Source organism: Rutilus rutilus (genome assembly GCF_951802725.1).
Source record: "Rutilus rutilus genome assembly, chromosome: 25".
Taxonomy (NCBI): domain Eukaryota; kingdom Metazoa; phylum Chordata; class Actinopteri; order Cypriniformes; family Leuciscidae; genus Rutilus; species Rutilus rutilus.
In genome coordinates, this window is record NC_140229.1 from 21,345,516 (window position 1) to 21,363,342 (window position 17,827).

At 37.7% G+C, this 17,827-nt stretch overlaps 2 protein-coding genes across 4 annotated transcripts in view; one reads left to right on the top strand and one right to left on the bottom strand.

Annotated features, from left to right (window-relative positions):
* The window catches only part of itga2.2 (integrin, alpha 2 (CD49B, alpha 2 subunit of VLA-2 receptor), tandem duplicate 2), a 27,352-nt gene extending 15,971 nt beyond the window's left edge, over window positions 1-11,381 (top strand). The window contains exons 14-29 of the mRNA XM_084399900.1: window positions 574-771; window positions 855-985; window positions 1,316-1,479; window positions 1,578-1,837; window positions 2,067-2,149; window positions 2,512-2,653; window positions 3,004-3,096; window positions 3,173-3,249; window positions 3,363-3,446; window positions 5,507-5,609; window positions 5,745-5,855; window positions 5,969-6,079; window positions 6,344-6,457; window positions 8,809-8,898; window positions 8,980-9,096; window positions 9,187-11,381. Of these exons, the coding sequence (XP_084256026.1) occupies window positions 574-771; window positions 855-985; window positions 1,316-1,479; window positions 1,578-1,837; window positions 2,067-2,149; window positions 2,512-2,653; window positions 3,004-3,096; window positions 3,173-3,249; window positions 3,363-3,446; window positions 5,507-5,609; window positions 5,745-5,855; window positions 5,969-6,079; window positions 6,344-6,457; window positions 8,809-8,898; window positions 8,980-9,096; window positions 9,187-9,282 (1,974 nt within the window). The 3' untranslated portion in view covers window positions 9,283-11,381. The remainder of the gene's footprint in view (window positions 1-573; window positions 772-854; window positions 986-1,315; window positions 1,480-1,577; window positions 1,838-2,066; window positions 2,150-2,511; window positions 2,654-3,003; window positions 3,097-3,172; window positions 3,250-3,362; window positions 3,447-5,506; window positions 5,610-5,744; window positions 5,856-5,968; window positions 6,080-6,343; window positions 6,458-8,808; window positions 8,899-8,979; window positions 9,097-9,186) is intronic.
* LOC311284706 (molybdopterin synthase catalytic subunit) lies at window positions 10,156-16,972 on the bottom strand. 3 transcript variants are annotated; one of them, XM_084399902.1, is made up of 5 exons: window positions 15,682-15,820; window positions 15,459-15,575; window positions 12,884-13,037; window positions 12,666-12,789; window positions 10,156-11,503 (listed from the first exon to the last, which is right to left on the bottom strand). In XM_084399902.1, the coding sequence occupies exons 2-5, from the start codon at window positions 15,571-15,573 to the stop codon at window positions 11,417-11,419; spliced, it is 480 nt and encodes a 159-aa protein (XP_084256028.1). In that variant the 5' UTR covers window positions 15,574-15,575; window positions 15,682-15,820; the 3' UTR covers window positions 10,156-11,416. The 3 variants fall into 3 exon arrangements, 1 of the variants encoding a protein (XP_084256028.1); XR_014626264.1 differs by lacking the exons at window positions 10,156-11,503; window positions 12,666-12,789 and adding exons at window positions 16,487-16,608; window positions 16,790-16,972 and having other exon boundaries at window positions 13,016-13,037; XR_014626265.1 differs by lacking the exons at window positions 10,156-11,503; window positions 12,666-12,789 and adding exons at window positions 16,487-16,611; window positions 16,790-16,972 and having other exon boundaries at window positions 13,016-13,037.
* Between the last annotated feature and the right edge of the window lie 855 nt (window positions 16,973-17,827).

The following is a 17,827-nucleotide window of genomic DNA, read 5'->3' on the forward strand; positions in this document are numbered from 1 at the left end:
GAGGCTCAGTTTAAGCTGCTTGTGGAAACCGATCATCTCTTCCTTCTAGTTAATTTATAGCATGATATATAGCATTATAGGAAAGATATCAGTATACACTATTTTTCAAGTTCAAGTCCACCGACGTTGATCTACTAACTCTCCTGACTGCTTTTTCGGACCCTTTCTCGGACCCTGGTGGCACATGGTGGATTATGATTGGTCAGATCGCCTGTCAATCAAACTCCCTGCCAAGGGTGAATTATGATAATTCCAACATGACACAAATGCACCTTAAATACCACCAGATTCAAAATGTTTGGTGATTTTTTTTTTTTTTTTGATGTTTTTGAAAGATGTCTCTTATGCTCACCAAGGCTGCATTTATTTGACACACAAAGTTAACAATTTCAGACAAGATGGACATTTAAGGGATAATATAGTCATATCACTTATTACACAGCTTTTCACCACATAAATAATGACGGGGACATGATATTGATTTGAGATTAATACTGATTCACCTCGGAATGTTGCGACCTTTCAGAGAGCCGCTTAATAAACCCCTTTATTATTCATTTTATCTTTTAATAGGGTATCTTAAGTAACCAGGGTTTTTTGGAGGGTTCTCAAAAGAATGCTCGGTTTGGGACAGCCATCACTGTCGTCCCAGATCTGAACCTGGACGGCTTCAGTGACGTGGTGGTTGGTGCCCCATTGGAAGGCAATGGCCGTGGTGCCATTTACATCTACTATGGAGACAGAAAGACCATCAGAAAGCAGAGCTCACAGGTAGAACGAAACACTTCATTGAGTTCTCAGCACATAAAATGTAATTGCAAGTGCCAAAATTCTGAATTTTCTCACAAATTTAGAAAATTATTGGAACGAAACTGGACCCAGCGCTGAAGTACTTTGGCCGTTCTCTAGACGCCAGCGGAGATATAAATGGAGACTCGATCCCAGATGTCACAGTGGGGGCTTTTGGGAAAGTCGTCCAACTCTGGTGAGAATTTGAACCAATTCACGATTAGATCGTCCCATGTAACAGGAGACCATGCTAATTTGTAATACTTTATTAACGGCCCACCTTCAACAACTGAGTGAAGTGTGTAACAGCTGCATCGACGGCCTCAGTCATGGTGGGATATCTGGATATGTTTGTGGCCAGCGAAATGATCGCTCCAGCTGTCCTCTGGAATCCCATTTTTCACCTCAGCAATTCTCTAAGCATCAACTTTCTGTGGGACTCTCCTTTTTGTTCCAAAACCCATAAATCAATTGAACTGTTGAGTTTTAATTGATGCATTCTTGAACTCTTTCATTGTGGTTTTAGGAGTAGCACAGTTGCAGTGGTCACAGCCAAGGTTTCCTTCACCCCTGATAAGATCAGTATCCTGAGTAAATCGTGTCGCAACAGTGGGAGGCAGGTGTCCTGCTTCAAGGCTAAAGTGTGTTTCAGCGCAACATTTAAACCAACGAATCCACAGGGCCCAGCGGGTAAGGATACTGATTCTGGTCTGGGTCATATATTTTTAGGAGATGGACACATTTGGTCAGAGGAAGTAATGCATTTAAACATCCTTTGATAAAAACAGATATCAAGTACAACCTGACCCTGGATGCTGACCTGCAGTCTTCTCGGGTCAGCCCTAGAGGTTATTTCAGCAACTTGGATCGGGTCCTCCAGAAAGACATCAGCGTCTCTGCGCAGGACACGTGTGAAGAGCATGATGTGTATGTGCAGGAGACCCCTGACCTCGTCAACTCAATTGCCTTGCGCGTGGACGTAGTTCTCAGCTATCCAGACGCAAACCCTGTTCTAGACGTCTTCAGTCCCAATGCGTGGGAGTTTTTTGTGAGTGTTGCGAGAACCAAAATTGAAGTGCCTGTGGGTTACTGTGATGGGCATGTGTGTAGAAAAAGGGCAATTAATTAACAAATCTATCCAATTTCCCATGGAACCCCCTGGACCCCAGTTTAAAATCCTCTGACTTAGGCTATTAAGAATAGAAGAATGCATCATCTTTGTTCAGGAAACTCTCCCTAAATCCTTGTGTTTATCTCTGGGGTTTGGTTTGGTCCAGATCCCATTCTCAAAGGACTGTGGCCAAGATGAAGTTTGCTTCAGTGACTTGGTACTGAGTGTGGAGAGTGAAGAGAAACGTGGGTAAGATTCTTACTTAAACCAGACAGAAATGTTAATAAATTATCTCTTTGAAATGATCTAATTAACTAGCACCCAATTTCTTTTGTGAAAAGTTTCGATAACACATCCATATAAATTTCTTACACTCTTAAAAATAAAGGCTCTTTATCACTGAAGCTTCCATGAAGAACCTTTAATATTTCATGGAACATTTCCATACCATAAGAGGATCTTTAGATGAATAAAATGATCTTTTGCACACTATGAAAAAAGGTTCTTCACTGAAAGGTTCTTTGGAGAATCCAAAATAAGTTCTTCCATTGCATCGCTGTGAAATTGAGTGAAAAAATACAAGTGTTTTGTTTTTTTATTATTATTTCTAGCAAAACTCCACTGGTGGTCAGCCAGAACAAGAGAAGACTCTCCTTCACTGTGACAGTGAGGAACAGGAAAGAAAATGCATACAATGCACGGGTGACAGTCAGCCACTCCAGTAACCTGTTCTACGCTTCTTTTACAACACCGGTACTTTACAACTAATCCAAACAATTCATTAATTATATTCTACTTGACATCAGCAGTACAATATATGATTGTGAAAAGAACTTTATAAAACTGGGCAGTGGTGCTGTGGCAGGCTCACCAGAAGATTCTACCCATAATTTAAAGGGATCCACACCCATAAGATAAACTTTCGTTCATCTTCGAAACACAAATGAAGATATATTTGATGAAATCCGACAGCTTTTGGTCAGAATTTTGGGTGAACTATCCCTTTAAGTGCAATATAATGTGTACTGCATTTGTGTTTTACTTAAAAAGCACTGGCATGTTCTTGTGTTCAAAACAGCAGTTTTTGCTTTCTGATTTTTCAGACTGATGAAGCAGAGGTGAAGTGCACTCTGATGAAAGATTCAGACACACTCACCTGCCAATTGAGTTATCCAGCCCTGAGGACAGACCAATCGGTGAGACGGACATCTGCGAGCATTCGTCTTCAGATCTGACTGATATGATTTTAACAATTTTGTTACTTTTCCTCAGGTTACGTTTGTGGTATACTTTGACTTTAACTTGAATCGGCTTGAAAAAGATGCCAAAGTTGTCTTTGAGGCTTTAAGGTAACTATAGAAATTATATGTGACAGTTCATAGCTCAAGATCCACAGGTTTAGTAATGTGTAAGGAGATGAATTAATGTTAATCAATGTTTGATTGGTTTATTTGCACTGCAGTGACAGCACAGAGGAAACTCCCGCTGATAATATTTTCCATGAATCCATTCCTGTCCAATACAACTCTGAGATCATCCTCAGCAGGTCAGACAACACACCCTATTTATAACATTACAACATTTCCTTTATTAAAAACCTATCAGGAATGCCTGATTCTGATTGGTCAGCTGTTGCATTCTGCAGTCTATTAGCTGTGCTAGTTTCATTTTTCTTGTACAGGGTTTCCCACATTTCAGGAAAGCATTAAAGGGGTCATATAATGCCATTTTTGTACAAGCAAAATATGATTCTTTAGGGTCTAAATTAAAAGTCTGTAATATACTTTAATTAAAAATTCTCATTAGTATTGTAAGAAAACACTAATTTTACCTGGTCAAAAACAGCTCTGTTTTCAGCACGCCGTTTAAGAGCATGTGTCTTTAAATGATAATGAGCTTTGCTCATCCCGCCCCTCTGTTCTGTGCGTACACCGTTTGTAACACAATAACCATAACGCGTTGTTCATTATAAACGTGGGATTATGAATTATATTGAGAACGTCGTACATTGAAAACATGCCGTAATGTACCCTGAGTGTAAACCTTAGCCGCATTCATCGTGAAGCGTGCTAGCGATTTGCAAAGATTAATATAAATATTAATATAAAGTTAAAACATTACACTCACTTCTTCTTCTGGAGGTGCAGCAGGAACACGAATAGTTGGTACCGATCCTTTTTTCAGGAGCAGCTTCTTAGCAAAACCAGCTTTACTGATCCTCGTTTGTAAAGCAGTCTGGTGAGAAATGATTCGCGCAAACATGAAAGCATTGACGTTGATCGTGGGGAATATTCCCTTCGAAAACAAACTCAGCCACTGCGTCTTCAGCAGTTCGGATTTAGGAACATCAAAATGACTGCTGTGTTCCTTATTACACCCAAGAACAGAACACCACAATCGCTTAGACGCCATTCTGCTCATAGACAGTGCTCCAGCGTATCAACAATGACCGCGCCGGTCCGCACGGACTATGATTGACAGCTCGCTCACGAGCGAGGGCGGGTCTGTGTTGAAACGCTGCTGTCAATCAACAATCGTGGGAGGGGCGTCGATTTTGTGACGTCACAGCTTGATTTGAGATGGGGGAAAACATATAAGAAGATTGAAAAAAAAACACTGGATGGATTTTTATAATTTTAAGATGGTTGTGTACAGGCACTGCCAACACACATTTCAGTACAATCAACTTGTAAAAGTGCATGTACAATTGTATAACCCCTTTAAATGATATTGGAGCATTTCAAATGTGTGATTTCCACTCTTGGAAAAGTCATGGAAATTAATACAATATTAAAAGGTCATTGAAAAGTTTCAGAAATTAAAAAAGTCAGTGTCAAATTTTCTACCTCTGTTTTAAATAATGTCTTCTGATAAAACGTGCTCTTTGTGACTGTGATCTCGATAAAGTGATTTTTTTTTAAATCCTCTAGTAATCATACGGTACCGTTCAATCTTTGGGTATTTAAAAAAAACTAAAAACGTTTATTCTGCAAAGTTGTTTTAAACTGATCGAAAGTGACATGCAGTTAAAACATCTACGTGTTACAAATGATTTCTATTTCAAATAAATGCTGTTATTTTTTACTTTATATATTTATCACACAAAAAAAAGTATCACAGTTTATACAAAATTATTAAATGTTTCTTATTAGAGTGATTTCTGAAGGATCATGTGACACTGAAGACTGAAAATTGCTGAAAATTCATCTTTGATCACAGGAATAAATTACATTTTAAAATATATTACAATAGAAAACAGTTACTGTATTTTAATATTGCTGTTTTTACTATATTTTCGATCAAGTTAATGGTGAGTACAAGATACTTTTAAAAAAAAAACATTAAAATATCTTTTGAAAAGTTATGGGAAAAAAATCATGAAAGTTAATTGGTTATAAAGTGTGGGAACCCTTCTTGCGAAAAATCCTGAGTAACTTATTGATATAAACATTATAATTCTGTTCTGTTTTAAAACCTCTTTTAAAATAATGGTGAGTGGTTCCACTATTTCTGCTTGATATCCAGTTAAATAAAACATTTTAACCCCATCATAACATTTATTTCTTAATGTTTAAATGTTTCTTTATTATTTTCTAATCTTTTCAGAGAATCAAACTTAGATGTTTATTTACTGGAAAAAGAGGAAAATTTTGCAACCACAGTAACGGCTTACAAGGACATCGGCCCAGCTTTTAACTTTAATTTAAAGGTGAGTTCATGCTGTAGTGAAATGGATAAATCCTTCAGGCTGTTCACTACCACCATCTGTTGGTTTGCTCTGAAAAGGAAGTTCATGGTAGTGATTCAGCCTGCTAATGTGAGTGTATTTATTTATTTCTAACAGGTTTCTACAGGAACTGTCCCAGTCAGCCTGGTTTACCTCAATGTGTCGCTGCCAAGCAGCACTAAAGCTGGAAATCCCCTCCTGTACATTACCAGCATTAAAACTTCACCTGTGAGGAGCAATAACAGTTTCTTTTACACCCAATGTATTTAATCATCCATATATGACTGAAAGCAGTGTCTGAGCATATGGAAATGATTTGATGATGATATTTCCTGCAACAGGCTGAAAAATTCCATTGTACCGACAGCAATCTGATCGACCCGTTTAAGATCAGTCAGAAACCTTATCCAGCCCGATTCACTGAGGAGAGTTTTAGAGGAACAGAGGAACTGGTCAGTGCTTGATCTAATATTTTCCTGAAATCCGAGAAAGAAAAAAAGCATTCACTGCTGTTATTGATTGCGACACACAAAGGAAGTAATAATGAATGAAGAATGAAACCCAGTAATAATTATTTGTGTAATAATGTTTTTAATTAGATCTAGATGTTGATTTACAAGTCAAGATGACTAATTCTGTCTCATGATTACAAATAACAGGATGTCTTGAAATTTCCATCCGCAAAGCCATAACCGTATTGATCATCTGTTCACCAGAACTGCAAAACTACCACATGTCAGTTTATGCGATGCGTCCTGAAGGACCTGGAGGAGAAGAATGATTATTACCTGAATGTAACTACAAACATATGGAAAGGCACCTTTGCAACGGTAAGTGAACTCATCTCATTACTTTTCTCAAGTGTTGGGGTTAAAGTCCCCCTGTAGTCAATCATTTTATCCCTTAAAACTCATCTTTGATCACCAAAATGACATATTTAAATGCTTTTTCCTTGAAATAAAATTCTTCATGCCTTAAAATACTTTGAATGTAACTCTACACACTTGCCTCATTTAGTATGCGCTGTTCTATGAATATGCAAATGAGCCCCGCCTCCACTCACTCACACCAGCTCAGAGATCCACTCATTGACGATCACACATTGATCTGGGGTGCGTTTCCCAAAAGCATCGTTAGCCAACTATGTTCGCAAGTTCCGTTGTTATCAGGGGTGCGTTTCCGAAAGCATCGTTAGCCAACTATGGTCGCAAGTTCCGTCGTTATCAGCATAGTTCAACGATTTGGTGTTTCCCGAAACCATCGTTCCAACGAACGTTCGCAAACAGCATCGCAAACTTGTGTGGTTGGAACGACAGCTCTCGAGCTGTGGTTAGAAGCATAGTTTCTAGTTTACATGAGATGTAGACTGAATAAATCCTTATCTTTAGCAAAATAAGCAAGCTGACATTCAGTACAACCCGTGTTATTTATTTAGAATAGGCTACACACAAATGTAATTTACATCTTTAAGTTTGTCAAGAGAGTTAAAGCACCGTTTTTGAAGACTGCGCATGTGCGAACGTGCTCTACTATGTAAGAACGAGCCAAATATTGGGTCTGGTAATAAAGCAAAATAACTGAGAAAAAGTAGAAATGGTCTTCAGATGCCATGTCTGTAACTTATATGACAAAATCTAGCGTTAGTTCGATCTCAAACAGATTAATTAAAATAATTATTAGTCCACCACGTGCGAGACGTCATAAACCAACGTGGTTGAACGACCACTTTGCGACAATACGGTTTCGGGAAACAGTCGTGACTAGCTAGTTGATTTCTTCAACAATGCATCGTACTATGGTAGTTAAGCAGCGAGTTACGTCGTTGTTCGGGAAACGCACCCCAACGCCGTAACTCGCTGCTTAACTACCATAGTACGATCAACTAGCTAGTCACGACTGTTTCCCGAAACCGTATTGTCGCAAAGTGGTCGTTCAACCACGTTGGTTTATGACGTCACGCACGTGTTGGAGTAATAACTTCTTTTAATGAATCTGTTTAAGATCGAATTAACGCAAGATGTATTGCTATAAGTTACAGACATGGCATCTGAGGACTATTTCTCATTTTTCTCAGTTATTTTGCTTTATTTCCAGATACAATCATAGGCTCGTTCTTACATAGTAGAGCACGTTCGCACATGCGCACTCTTCAAAAACGGTGCTTTAAATCTCTTGACAAACTAAAAGACGTAAATTACATTTACATGTATTCTAAATAAAAGACACAGGAAATGGTATTGTAATGTCAGCTTATTTTGCTCAAGATACGGATTTAATAAGTCCACATGTCATGCAAACTAGAAACTCTGCTTCTAACCACAGCTCGAGAGCTGTCGATTCAACTACATAACTTTGCGATGCTGTTTGCGAATGTTCGTTAGAACGATGGTTTCGGGAAACACTGACTCGTTGAACTATGCTGATAACGACGGAACTTGCAAACATAGTTGGCTAACGATGCTTTTGGGAAACGCACCCCTGATTGGTTACAAGGTAGTTTGTGACGTCAGAAACACCAGCGATTTCAAACCATGTTTTTGAGACTGTCTTTGGTTCACTGAAGTTTTAAAGGAGAACTCCGGTCAATTTTAACATTGAGCTCATTTTTTTGTACATTTGGAGTGCTGTCAGTACAGAGAACAACGACAAAAATCGGTGTTGCCTACAAAATGTGCACCCTGTTGACTTCAATGGGGCAAGTTTTAAACCTGCTTTTAGCCTCTTAACATCCTTGATGTGTCATTACAAGTGCACAGATCATTTGAGTGATTCCTTCTGAGTGAACGCGGGTGAATCTGACTGCAGTAGATGTGAAAGATATTAATAAAAATGATGTTTATTCAGCCAGCGCACATACCTGTATTTACATCCTGTTTTCGGTCGAAGTCCACAGTAGTCGATTGTCGAGTTCACGCGCGTGATCATAGGTACTAAACCTAGGCGCGTAAACTCGACAATCGATTACTGTGGACTTCAAATGTACAAAAAAATGAGCTCAATGTTAAAATTGACCGGAGTTCTCCTTTAAGGAGAAAAGACTCAGCAATGGTGTTGACTTATGAATTTGCACATGGTTTGACTTAAAACATAATAAAAACACCACATTGACATATAAACAACATTAAAAGCTTGATTTTCACCACAGGGGGACTTTAACAATGTGTTTGTTTGCCCATTCAAGGCTGATTTCCTGTACGTCGTGCTCTCTGTGAGAGCTGATATAGAGACATCTCAACCGGACCTACTGTTCATCGAGCAGAAACAGCTGAAGGTATGGTCAAAATACAGCAGGATCATTTGAACGTCGACAGTCATTACCCATGTCGAGACAACTGACATGAGTTCATTGCAGGTTGAAGTCAAAGTGAGCCAACCTGGCGCTAAAGGGGACGTTCCAGTGGGCGTCATTGCAGGGAGCATTATTGGCGGTCTGTTATTATTGGCTCTTGCCGTCGCAGTGCTTTGGAAGGTGCTTAATTGAGCTTTTTCCTCACAATGTCTTTTCAGCGTACATCTTGTGCCATTGTCTTCCTTTAAAAACCGATATGTTTATGTTCAGCTTGGATTCTTCAAGAGGAAGTATCAAAAGCTGATGAAGAACGAGGAGAATGAAGGGGAAGATCAGGAACTGAAGGAAAACAGTGAGGCGCTCTGAGAGATCGGCCGAGACTCATTTGGAGATGTCAAAGGTTTCTTCCCAGACACAAATGTCCAGAACTGGGTTAGAAAGAATGAACTGAATGAACTGGAAATTGCCGGTTTGATTACAATGCATCAACTTACAACTGGTATTCCAATCCCATTCATTTCTCAAATGCTTTTTCTCTGCTAGCGGGTGTATCTTTTGGCACAGTCTTACCACTTTCTCTGAGTAGTTAGTTTTTAACTAGATCTTTTTGACTATTGTGTCTTTTGATTATTGGTGTCATATGCTGGCATATGAGAAAACATGGACCTTTGAGTTCTTATTTGAACACATTTGATCATTTGTTTTATAGTTGAGTACGAAAATTACCAAACAAATAAGGCTACGATATAGCGAACTTTCTGGAAAAGTTTGTTTCGGACTGGTAGACACCCTCCATTGGTCCATGGAGATTATGTAATAGCTGTGGCTCCGCCGTCTTTGACGTGGAAATCCTTCTTTTCTTCTGTTCAGTCCTTGGAGGTTAGACGCGAGTAAAAACATGAATACATTAGAGAGTTGTAATTCCAATTAAAAGAGACACATAGTATTTTCATGTTTAATACTGCAAAGCTGCTTTCTTTAAAGCAATCTATTGTATAAAGTGCTATATAAATAACATGACTGGAGTGCTGAATTGCAGAGCTTGTGCAAAAATCCACTATGATCAGATGCTTTAAGTCTTGTGTTCTCACCGCTGTCATTTTTGTTGTTTATTTTGTTGTTGAAAGGAAAGCATGCAGCACATATTTACATATTCATGTAAATGTGGGCGGCTTCTTGATGTTTGCTGTTTTTTTTTTTTTTCTAAGCCAAGAACGAAAAAGAACTTCGCCTTGAGTATCGGGGCCTTTACATTATGTGCTTTATTATATCAGTGAAGCGTTTACAAAATCATAGTCAAACCATTTCAGCAATAACATAAAATAAATACAATAAATGTGTAAATGTGTTATGGCCAAAGCAACACACTGTAAAACTCTTTCTGTAAATTCTACAGCTGCCACTTTTGTCTGTTCTATGCAAGAATCATGAGCAAATAAGTAAACTAATGAGCCGTGCTACTCTGCATAAAACATCAGGGAAATGTACTGATACTAAACGAGTAAAAGATAGTGAATACTTGCACAAATTAAGTTAGTAAATAAGAAACAATGCAGGCAACACTTTTTAAAAACATAACATTTTACATAATATACTACCCGGCGAAAAAAAAGTCACTGTTTGGATTTAAATAAGCAAGATAATACAAGATCTTGACCAGAAATGAATGCACCTCTCAATGGAAATAAATGCTGTGATGTTATTTCCCATCAAGAGGTGCATCAATTTTTGGTCTTGACAATGCAAGAGTCCAGCACTCTGTAAAGTCTCCTCCAGCACATCCCAAAGACTCTCAATGAAGTTAAGATCTGGACTCAGAGGTGCCAATTCATGTGTGAAAATGATTCTTCATGATCCTCACAATCTTGACATTGTCATCCTGTAATATGGCCATGATGCGTCTTCCTACATGGTTGTTAAAGAAATGAAAATCTACACACTCCATCAATTAGGGTTAGAAGAACTGTTACCAAACATATAACATGCTAGAAACATTGCAATTATGATTCAATCATAAACTCTTCACTTTTTTGTTCATTTAAAATCAAACAGCGACTCTTTTTTTTTTGGGGGCCGGGCAGTGTATAATGCTTTTGTTAATAAACACTCGAATACTTCAAAATGTCTAGGAATTACTGATAATGTTAACTTTTATTTAATGTTTTGAAATGACAGTTAATATAAATAAGTAGGTATGATTATGTCTTAATTCAGGGTTTAACGTCTACTGATGGTGTGACAGGAAAAGAGGCCTGTCTAATCAAAGGCAACATAAGCAACAAAGATTTTCCTTAATGTTTACATGATGTTTTTGCACTGGTACCTTTGTAAAACTTTCTATTCTTTACAAAAAAAGAGAGAAGAATATACTCGTTTGATAAAAATCTGTATTTGTGTTTTTCATCAGGTGTCAAAGGAGAACTTGAGCTTTGTATTTTTTCAATAAAAAAGTCTAGATGCTTCACGAGATTTACTGTAGCCCATTTGCTCATTTAACAGTTCAGCTTTCCTTGGAATCTTTTCCATCATCCGCCCACAAACACTCCTTGTTCTCTTTCCAGCAAGGCTGCCCAGACTCATATATTTCCTGAAAAGAACAAAATAATTACAAACATGTTGTAAACAATTGCACAAGAGAAATTATTACACTTTGATGGCAATAATTAACAAGTTACAAGTTATTATATAACTATAATTTCGGCAACACTTTATTTCGGTATCACTTAATTTTAAGGTGACAGTTTCACATTACTACATGTACTTCATTACAAGTAACCATTAACATATCTCTAAAGTTAATTAATAGTACTCAGCACTTATATGGGTAAGTACAATGTAACTATGTCGCCATATGTCACTATGTTAACCATAATTTCTTATAAAGAAACAAAAAGCCAGTGTTCCACAAACAGGGTAGACGTCATGTCTTATAACTTTATTACTATAATACTTAATAAAAAGTTAATTATACTTAATAGAGGCACAAATAACCTTTTTTTTTTTTACTATTTGATTATATACTATTAACCTAGCATGGAAACTAGCAGGACAAATGGCTGTTTTTTGAGTTGTTGACCTTCTCAACTGTATCTAATAATTAGAACCACAAGTCATGATGCACACTTTATATTCAAGTTATTGCATCAAAAATGTTTAATGAAATAATTCTAATGATTAAAATGTAATCTTTGCACTGTTAAAAATTCCTTAAAGTAACATTTCATGTTGTAGTATCACTTAAAACTACAACATGGCAGGAAGACAAAACTCACTATTTACACAAATCGTGTCGACTGCATTTATCAAACTTATTACTACGTTTGCAAGGAAAAGTGATTCATTAAATATTGTCCAAAACTTACAGTAAACTTACGTTTATTAATAACTACCAAAAAGCATTTGGTGCAAAACTAGCTAGTCTCTACTGAGAAACATCTGCAGCCCTGTTACCTATTCAGGCTTACTTTATTTACATTTGACTTTATTTAAGTCGCATCAATTGTGTCTATTTAGTGTTTAAGCTTGTTGTTACAAGAAATTAACAGAATCAAACAATTTGGTTTTATGTGACGCATTATGGTTTTCAAACCTCCAATCAAATGTAAGAAGGAAATAAACATTTCTTTTGACCTCCTGAGGCTGACAAATATCATTTACTGAAGATTAATCACCTCCTTTATTTTTGTACCTTATTCACTCTCTGGGGTTACACAGAAGTCATGCACTACTAGGCATGTTCAGCTTCATACCTTTTTCCAGATTGGTACAGTGGCTTTGAGTGTGTCGATGCCGTACTTCACCGCCTCCAGGGACTCACTTCTGTGCGGCGATGAGATCCCTATTATAACGCTTGCTTCTGTTATAGGAACCACACTGTGGACAGAGCAGGGAAAGAACACGGATATTCTTTAGATGTGCAAATATCAAGCAATGAACTCTCATTATCTAAACAAACTGCGAGACTCACCCAAGTCTATGTTGTATGCTGATATGCCTGACGCTGGGCCACTTTGTCCTGATGTCACTGCAGATCTTCCTCAGTTCTGACTCTGCCATTGGAATGTACGCCTCATATTCAAGCCGTATTACTTTCTTCCCCTCAAAATTATCTCTGGTAGTCCCTGAAAAAGGAGATTACATTCGAGTCCTTCATTTCACCCTTCTGCTCTGGACGGTGCATATGTTTGTTGGAGGGATCAGGGTCTCCTCGACATAGATGGTACCTTTGCATCATGTGACCAACTAACCGTTTTAACCTTAATGTTGAAATAGACCAAGAAACATGAGAGGCCGTTCTGGAAAGGCTTCACTCCTCGTCTCTCTGTGCACGTCATGCTCTAATACAATGCAAGGCGGTTCATAGATCCCACTGGTCTAAATGCACACTTGCTCGAATGAATCCAACCGTTGATCCAGAATGTGATAGGCATCACTTGGGACCAGCCACACTAACTCGTATGTTTTGGACCTGTCCAGCTCCGGTCCTTCACTGTCCACTCAGTTTACAAATTTTGTAAAGCAATGTCTAAGATGTCTAATTTGACTGAACTGGAAGAGCCCTCACCCACCATCTCATGCATGTTGGATAACGAATATTTTTCAAGAAATTACAGAAAATTTGAAAAAACATTTAGCAGCCTAAATGTTCCTTGCACACTGAGTCCGAAAATTTCGCATGCGTTTTTTCGTATTCGTGATTCGGTGACTCTGAACTGTCAAAACACCATTCAAAATGTTTGCTATGGATGCGAAAAACGCAGAAAATCGAACCTGATCCGAATTTTTTTATGACGGACGAAAGTTTCGGAGGCAGTGTGCAAGCGTGATTGACATAACGTGAGGTCGTATTTATTTTTTAACGTGCGAAAATTTCGGATGCGAATTCGGATTTTTATTCAAATTTGTCAGCCCTTTCTTGCATGTTAAAACTCTCCAGCTTGACCTAAACTCCTTTGTTTGGCACATCAACTTTTAGGCTTCAACGCCGGCCATGAGTAAATGTTGACAGAATTTTCATTTTTGAGTGAACTATAAATTTAATGAGTTTTTTATAAATATGGAAAAAATGAAATCATTTTTTTAATGAAATAATACTATAAATAAGAAACTAAAACTGCCAGTAGGTGGCAGAAAATGTCTAAATGAGTTAGTCATTGAGTCATTCATTTGATATGTTCAAACGGATGATTCATTTAGAAATTAAGTAAATGGCTCTCTTTATGAATGGGCCATTGAATCATTGGTTCACCCGACTGATTCACTCAATACACGGATTCATTCAGAAACTAAACACTGCTGTGTGTTGCTCGAAGACGCACAACAGTTCTGCTATTTTCATATTTTTCTAAAACAGACAATTTTGTGTCTAAAATATGACAATATTAACTTCTTATTTATTGAATTGTTGTATAAAATCAATATCACATTTGCACTCGTCCAATTCGGGACAAAAACAGCACTCGTGTGATATTGCTTAACTATATCATATCATATAAATGTGAGATAAAAACTCTTACAGGGCATTTTTGCCCTGATATCTTGAATTTTAGGGTCATTCTAACTGCCTTCTATAGGCTGTTGTTGGTGCGTTAAAGGAACACTCCACCGTTTTTTGAAATGGAGCTTATTCACCGTCTTTCCTACAAGGTGGGCAAACGCATTTTTGTCTCAGTGCATGCATTGTTTTAGTTTGGAAGCGCCACCCCTAGCTTAGCTTAGCATAATTAATTTAATCCTTTGTTGCCAGCTAGCATGTCGTGAGTAAAAGTGATAAACAAAAATAAATTAAAAAAACGAATTACTTCTTGTGGCCTGCGTATTCACAACGAATACAAATAGCAATGCAGATTAAGACTAGGCGATTTCCTAGGCAGATATTGACTTAGGACTATATTGGGGTGAAGCAGCGAAGCTCACGTCCTCAGGCTGTTGAGCGATCGCAACCTCCTCCTCCTGTCTTTCTATTTCCAAAGCACGCAGCTCGTCTTCTGAAAACTCTGGTTCATAGAAGTAACGTTATGGTTCTGGATCTTGACTGTCTGAGAAGTCACCCTCCTCGTCTCTCACAAAATCCCCCATGTTCATCGCCATTCACTATGTCTACTGTAGGAAAAATAGCCAGCTACTATGGAAGTTGGAGGATTTCAGGTGTTGCGTGATATCTCTGCGCCCAAGTAGCAGTGCTTCGCCTGTGGTTCACCCCAATATAGTCCCAAGTCAATATCTGCCTAGGAAATCACCTAGTCTTAATCTGCATTGCTATTTGTACTCGTTGTGAATACGCAGGCCACAAGAAGCAATTCTTTTTTTTCCTTTTTTATTTTTTATCACTTTTACTCACGACATGCTAGCTGGCAACAAAGGATTCTATTCATTATGCTAAGCTAAGCTAGCGGTGGCGCAGAGCGGTGCTCTCTAAAGCCTTTTTTGTAATGATTTTGTGTTTCTAAAATGTTTAAATTAATCATAAACAAAAAAATGATATGTATCTGTAAGAAAGCCAACTCTAAACAGAAGCAATGATCCAACTACAAAAGACTGACCAATAAACAGAGATATAGCGCCACAGGAGGGACACGTCACAGATTCAGAGACGCCATCAGCAGAAAGCTTGTCCGTCGTGAGTGTAATTAGATCTTGACCCTGATCTGCAGCCATACCTTTCAAAAAACATAGAAAACAAAAAAGTTATATATATATATATAAACAAAAAACATGTTAATATATATACAGACAGACAGGTAGGCTATCAGATTTGATGCTCACCTTGGTAGTTCGTTACCCTCCACTAAGGGGTGGTATGATGGCCACCTCGTCTCCCTCTCTGAGGGTCAAGGGCTGCGCACCCAGAGGCACGTACTCCTGCCGCACTGCCAGGACCACCTGATCCCGTAACACAGACAGTCTGACAAACAAGATAAAATCTCATCAGATTCAGAACATAACGAATAGAAAATAAAAATTAACAGATGCTCAATCAGAAAATAATAGTTTACAACAGATCATTTGTTATTATAAGCATTATTTATATGATTTAGAGCATGTATAGTACAATACAATTTAAACAAGTCTTCAAAAGGCAAAGAAAGACACTTGTGCATATGCATGAAATATTTGACACTGCAAATACCCAATATTATTACATGAAACACACACACACACACACACACACACACACATACATACATACATACATACATACACATATATATATATATATGAATGACATGATAAAGTTAGTTAACATGATATGCCAGAAAGTAACATTATAAATATGTATTACTTTATTATTAATAATAATACACACATAATAACAATTATTACGCCAAATAATTAATATTATTAGTAAAAATATATATTAAATAACAATAATAATTACCATATGTAAACTAATGTTGTTAATAACCATATAACAATGTGAAGTTGTACACTGCAAAGGAGCGTAAACAAAGTCTCTGGTTGTTGGACTGACCGCATTTGTTTGATTATAATGCGTCGATCACTTGCAGTGTAAATATCACTGATTTAAAAATCCTACAAAAATATTAATATAGTTGTGATAATAATTCACCTCGGATGTCTGGTCTCCAAATCCTGCCACAGTTGTAGAGATGTTATGTTTGACGGAACAGTGATGTTCTCCGCTTTAAGTCCTGTTAATTCGGCACTTTTTGCAAAGTACAGAACCGACACCTGCTTAACGTGTAGATATATGGGCTGTTATGACAATATGGACAATTTCGTAACTGTTGGCAAAACATTCAAGTTTATGCAAATGTGATTCGTTTTTTATTTTTGCTTGCAGTTTATTGAGCAGAAAATGTAATATTAAGTAATATAATGTAATAATGTAATATTTCAAAAGCAGACTTACCTCGGTATTCATGTATGTACATTGGCCGGACACAAATGTAAAGTTCAAACACTCGCAGCGCGTGCTGCTGCTGTCAGCTAGAGGCTCGAGCTCGTCTTCCTCATAGCCCGAACCCCATTGGTTCTGCTTCAGGTCAGCTGACTCATGGCCAGGAAACAGACAGATCATGCTTTGTTTATTCAGGAATTCAATAAATTTAAAGGCTTAAAATTCAAATGTATAAATGCGCACTTTTCCTCCTCTATTATGTATTCTATAAGATTTTATCATTTTATCCGATCCTTTATCCTATTTAACCCGTTCCTGAAATTAGCTCCGCATTTCCATCATTCACCAGCAGATGTCTCCAAATTCACATGTCTAACTGGGCCATTCACCAACCTCAGAGTTCAATGTCCTTAAATATAATGTATAAAGCACTTTCTTAATGGTTACTAAATTTAGAGATTTGTGTAAAACACTACATACATATATAACATTTGTAAGCTTCAAGTATACAAGAAAAACAAAATAAAAACAACGGATCAAACGCACGTCTCGCCATTATTAAACAGCCGATGGCTGTTGTTGTTCAGTAAGACGATTCTGTGTGGCATTCGATCAATCCAGTGACATCTCTAACCACAGACCACAGCTGTGCAACGTATGTCCCCGTTTCACAGTGATAGTTATTAACAACGTGTGGTAGGAGACACTTGCAGAGTCTTGCATTTCTCCCAATTTTCCGACAGAGGGACAGCAAGGCAGCGGCTACCTCAGACATATCTGGCAAGCCGATTCGACATTTATTTCTTAAAGCTAGTATATATTTTATGTTACCAGTAGGCCTACTAAGTCACCATGAAATCAAAATAGATTTTTTTTTTTGCCGTATTTAGTCTATTATAAATGATTTATTTGTGCATATAATTTTTTTAAATCCATGTACCCTTGTAATCTTTATCATAATAACTTCCCCTCCCTCTTGCAGCTCATCTCTTCTCTGATGAGGTGTTTACTGGCAGGAGGGCGGGGAAACCTGTCACTCACATGAGATCC

Bases quoted from the DNA above. Each gene is read 5' to 3' on its own strand.
- LOC311284706 (XM_084399902.1), bottom strand. From the start codon at position 15,573: ATGGCTGCAGATCAGGGTCAAGATCTAATTACACTCACGACGGACAAG. The intron at 13,038-15,458 runs GTCAGTCTTTTG...CTCCTTTTTCAG, and splicing joins CGCTATATCTCTGTTTATTG to GGACTACCAGAGATAATTTT. The intron at 12,790-12,883 runs GTGAGTCTCGCA...CTCTGTCCACAG, and splicing joins AGCATACAACATAGACTTGG to TGTGGTTCCTATAACAGAAG.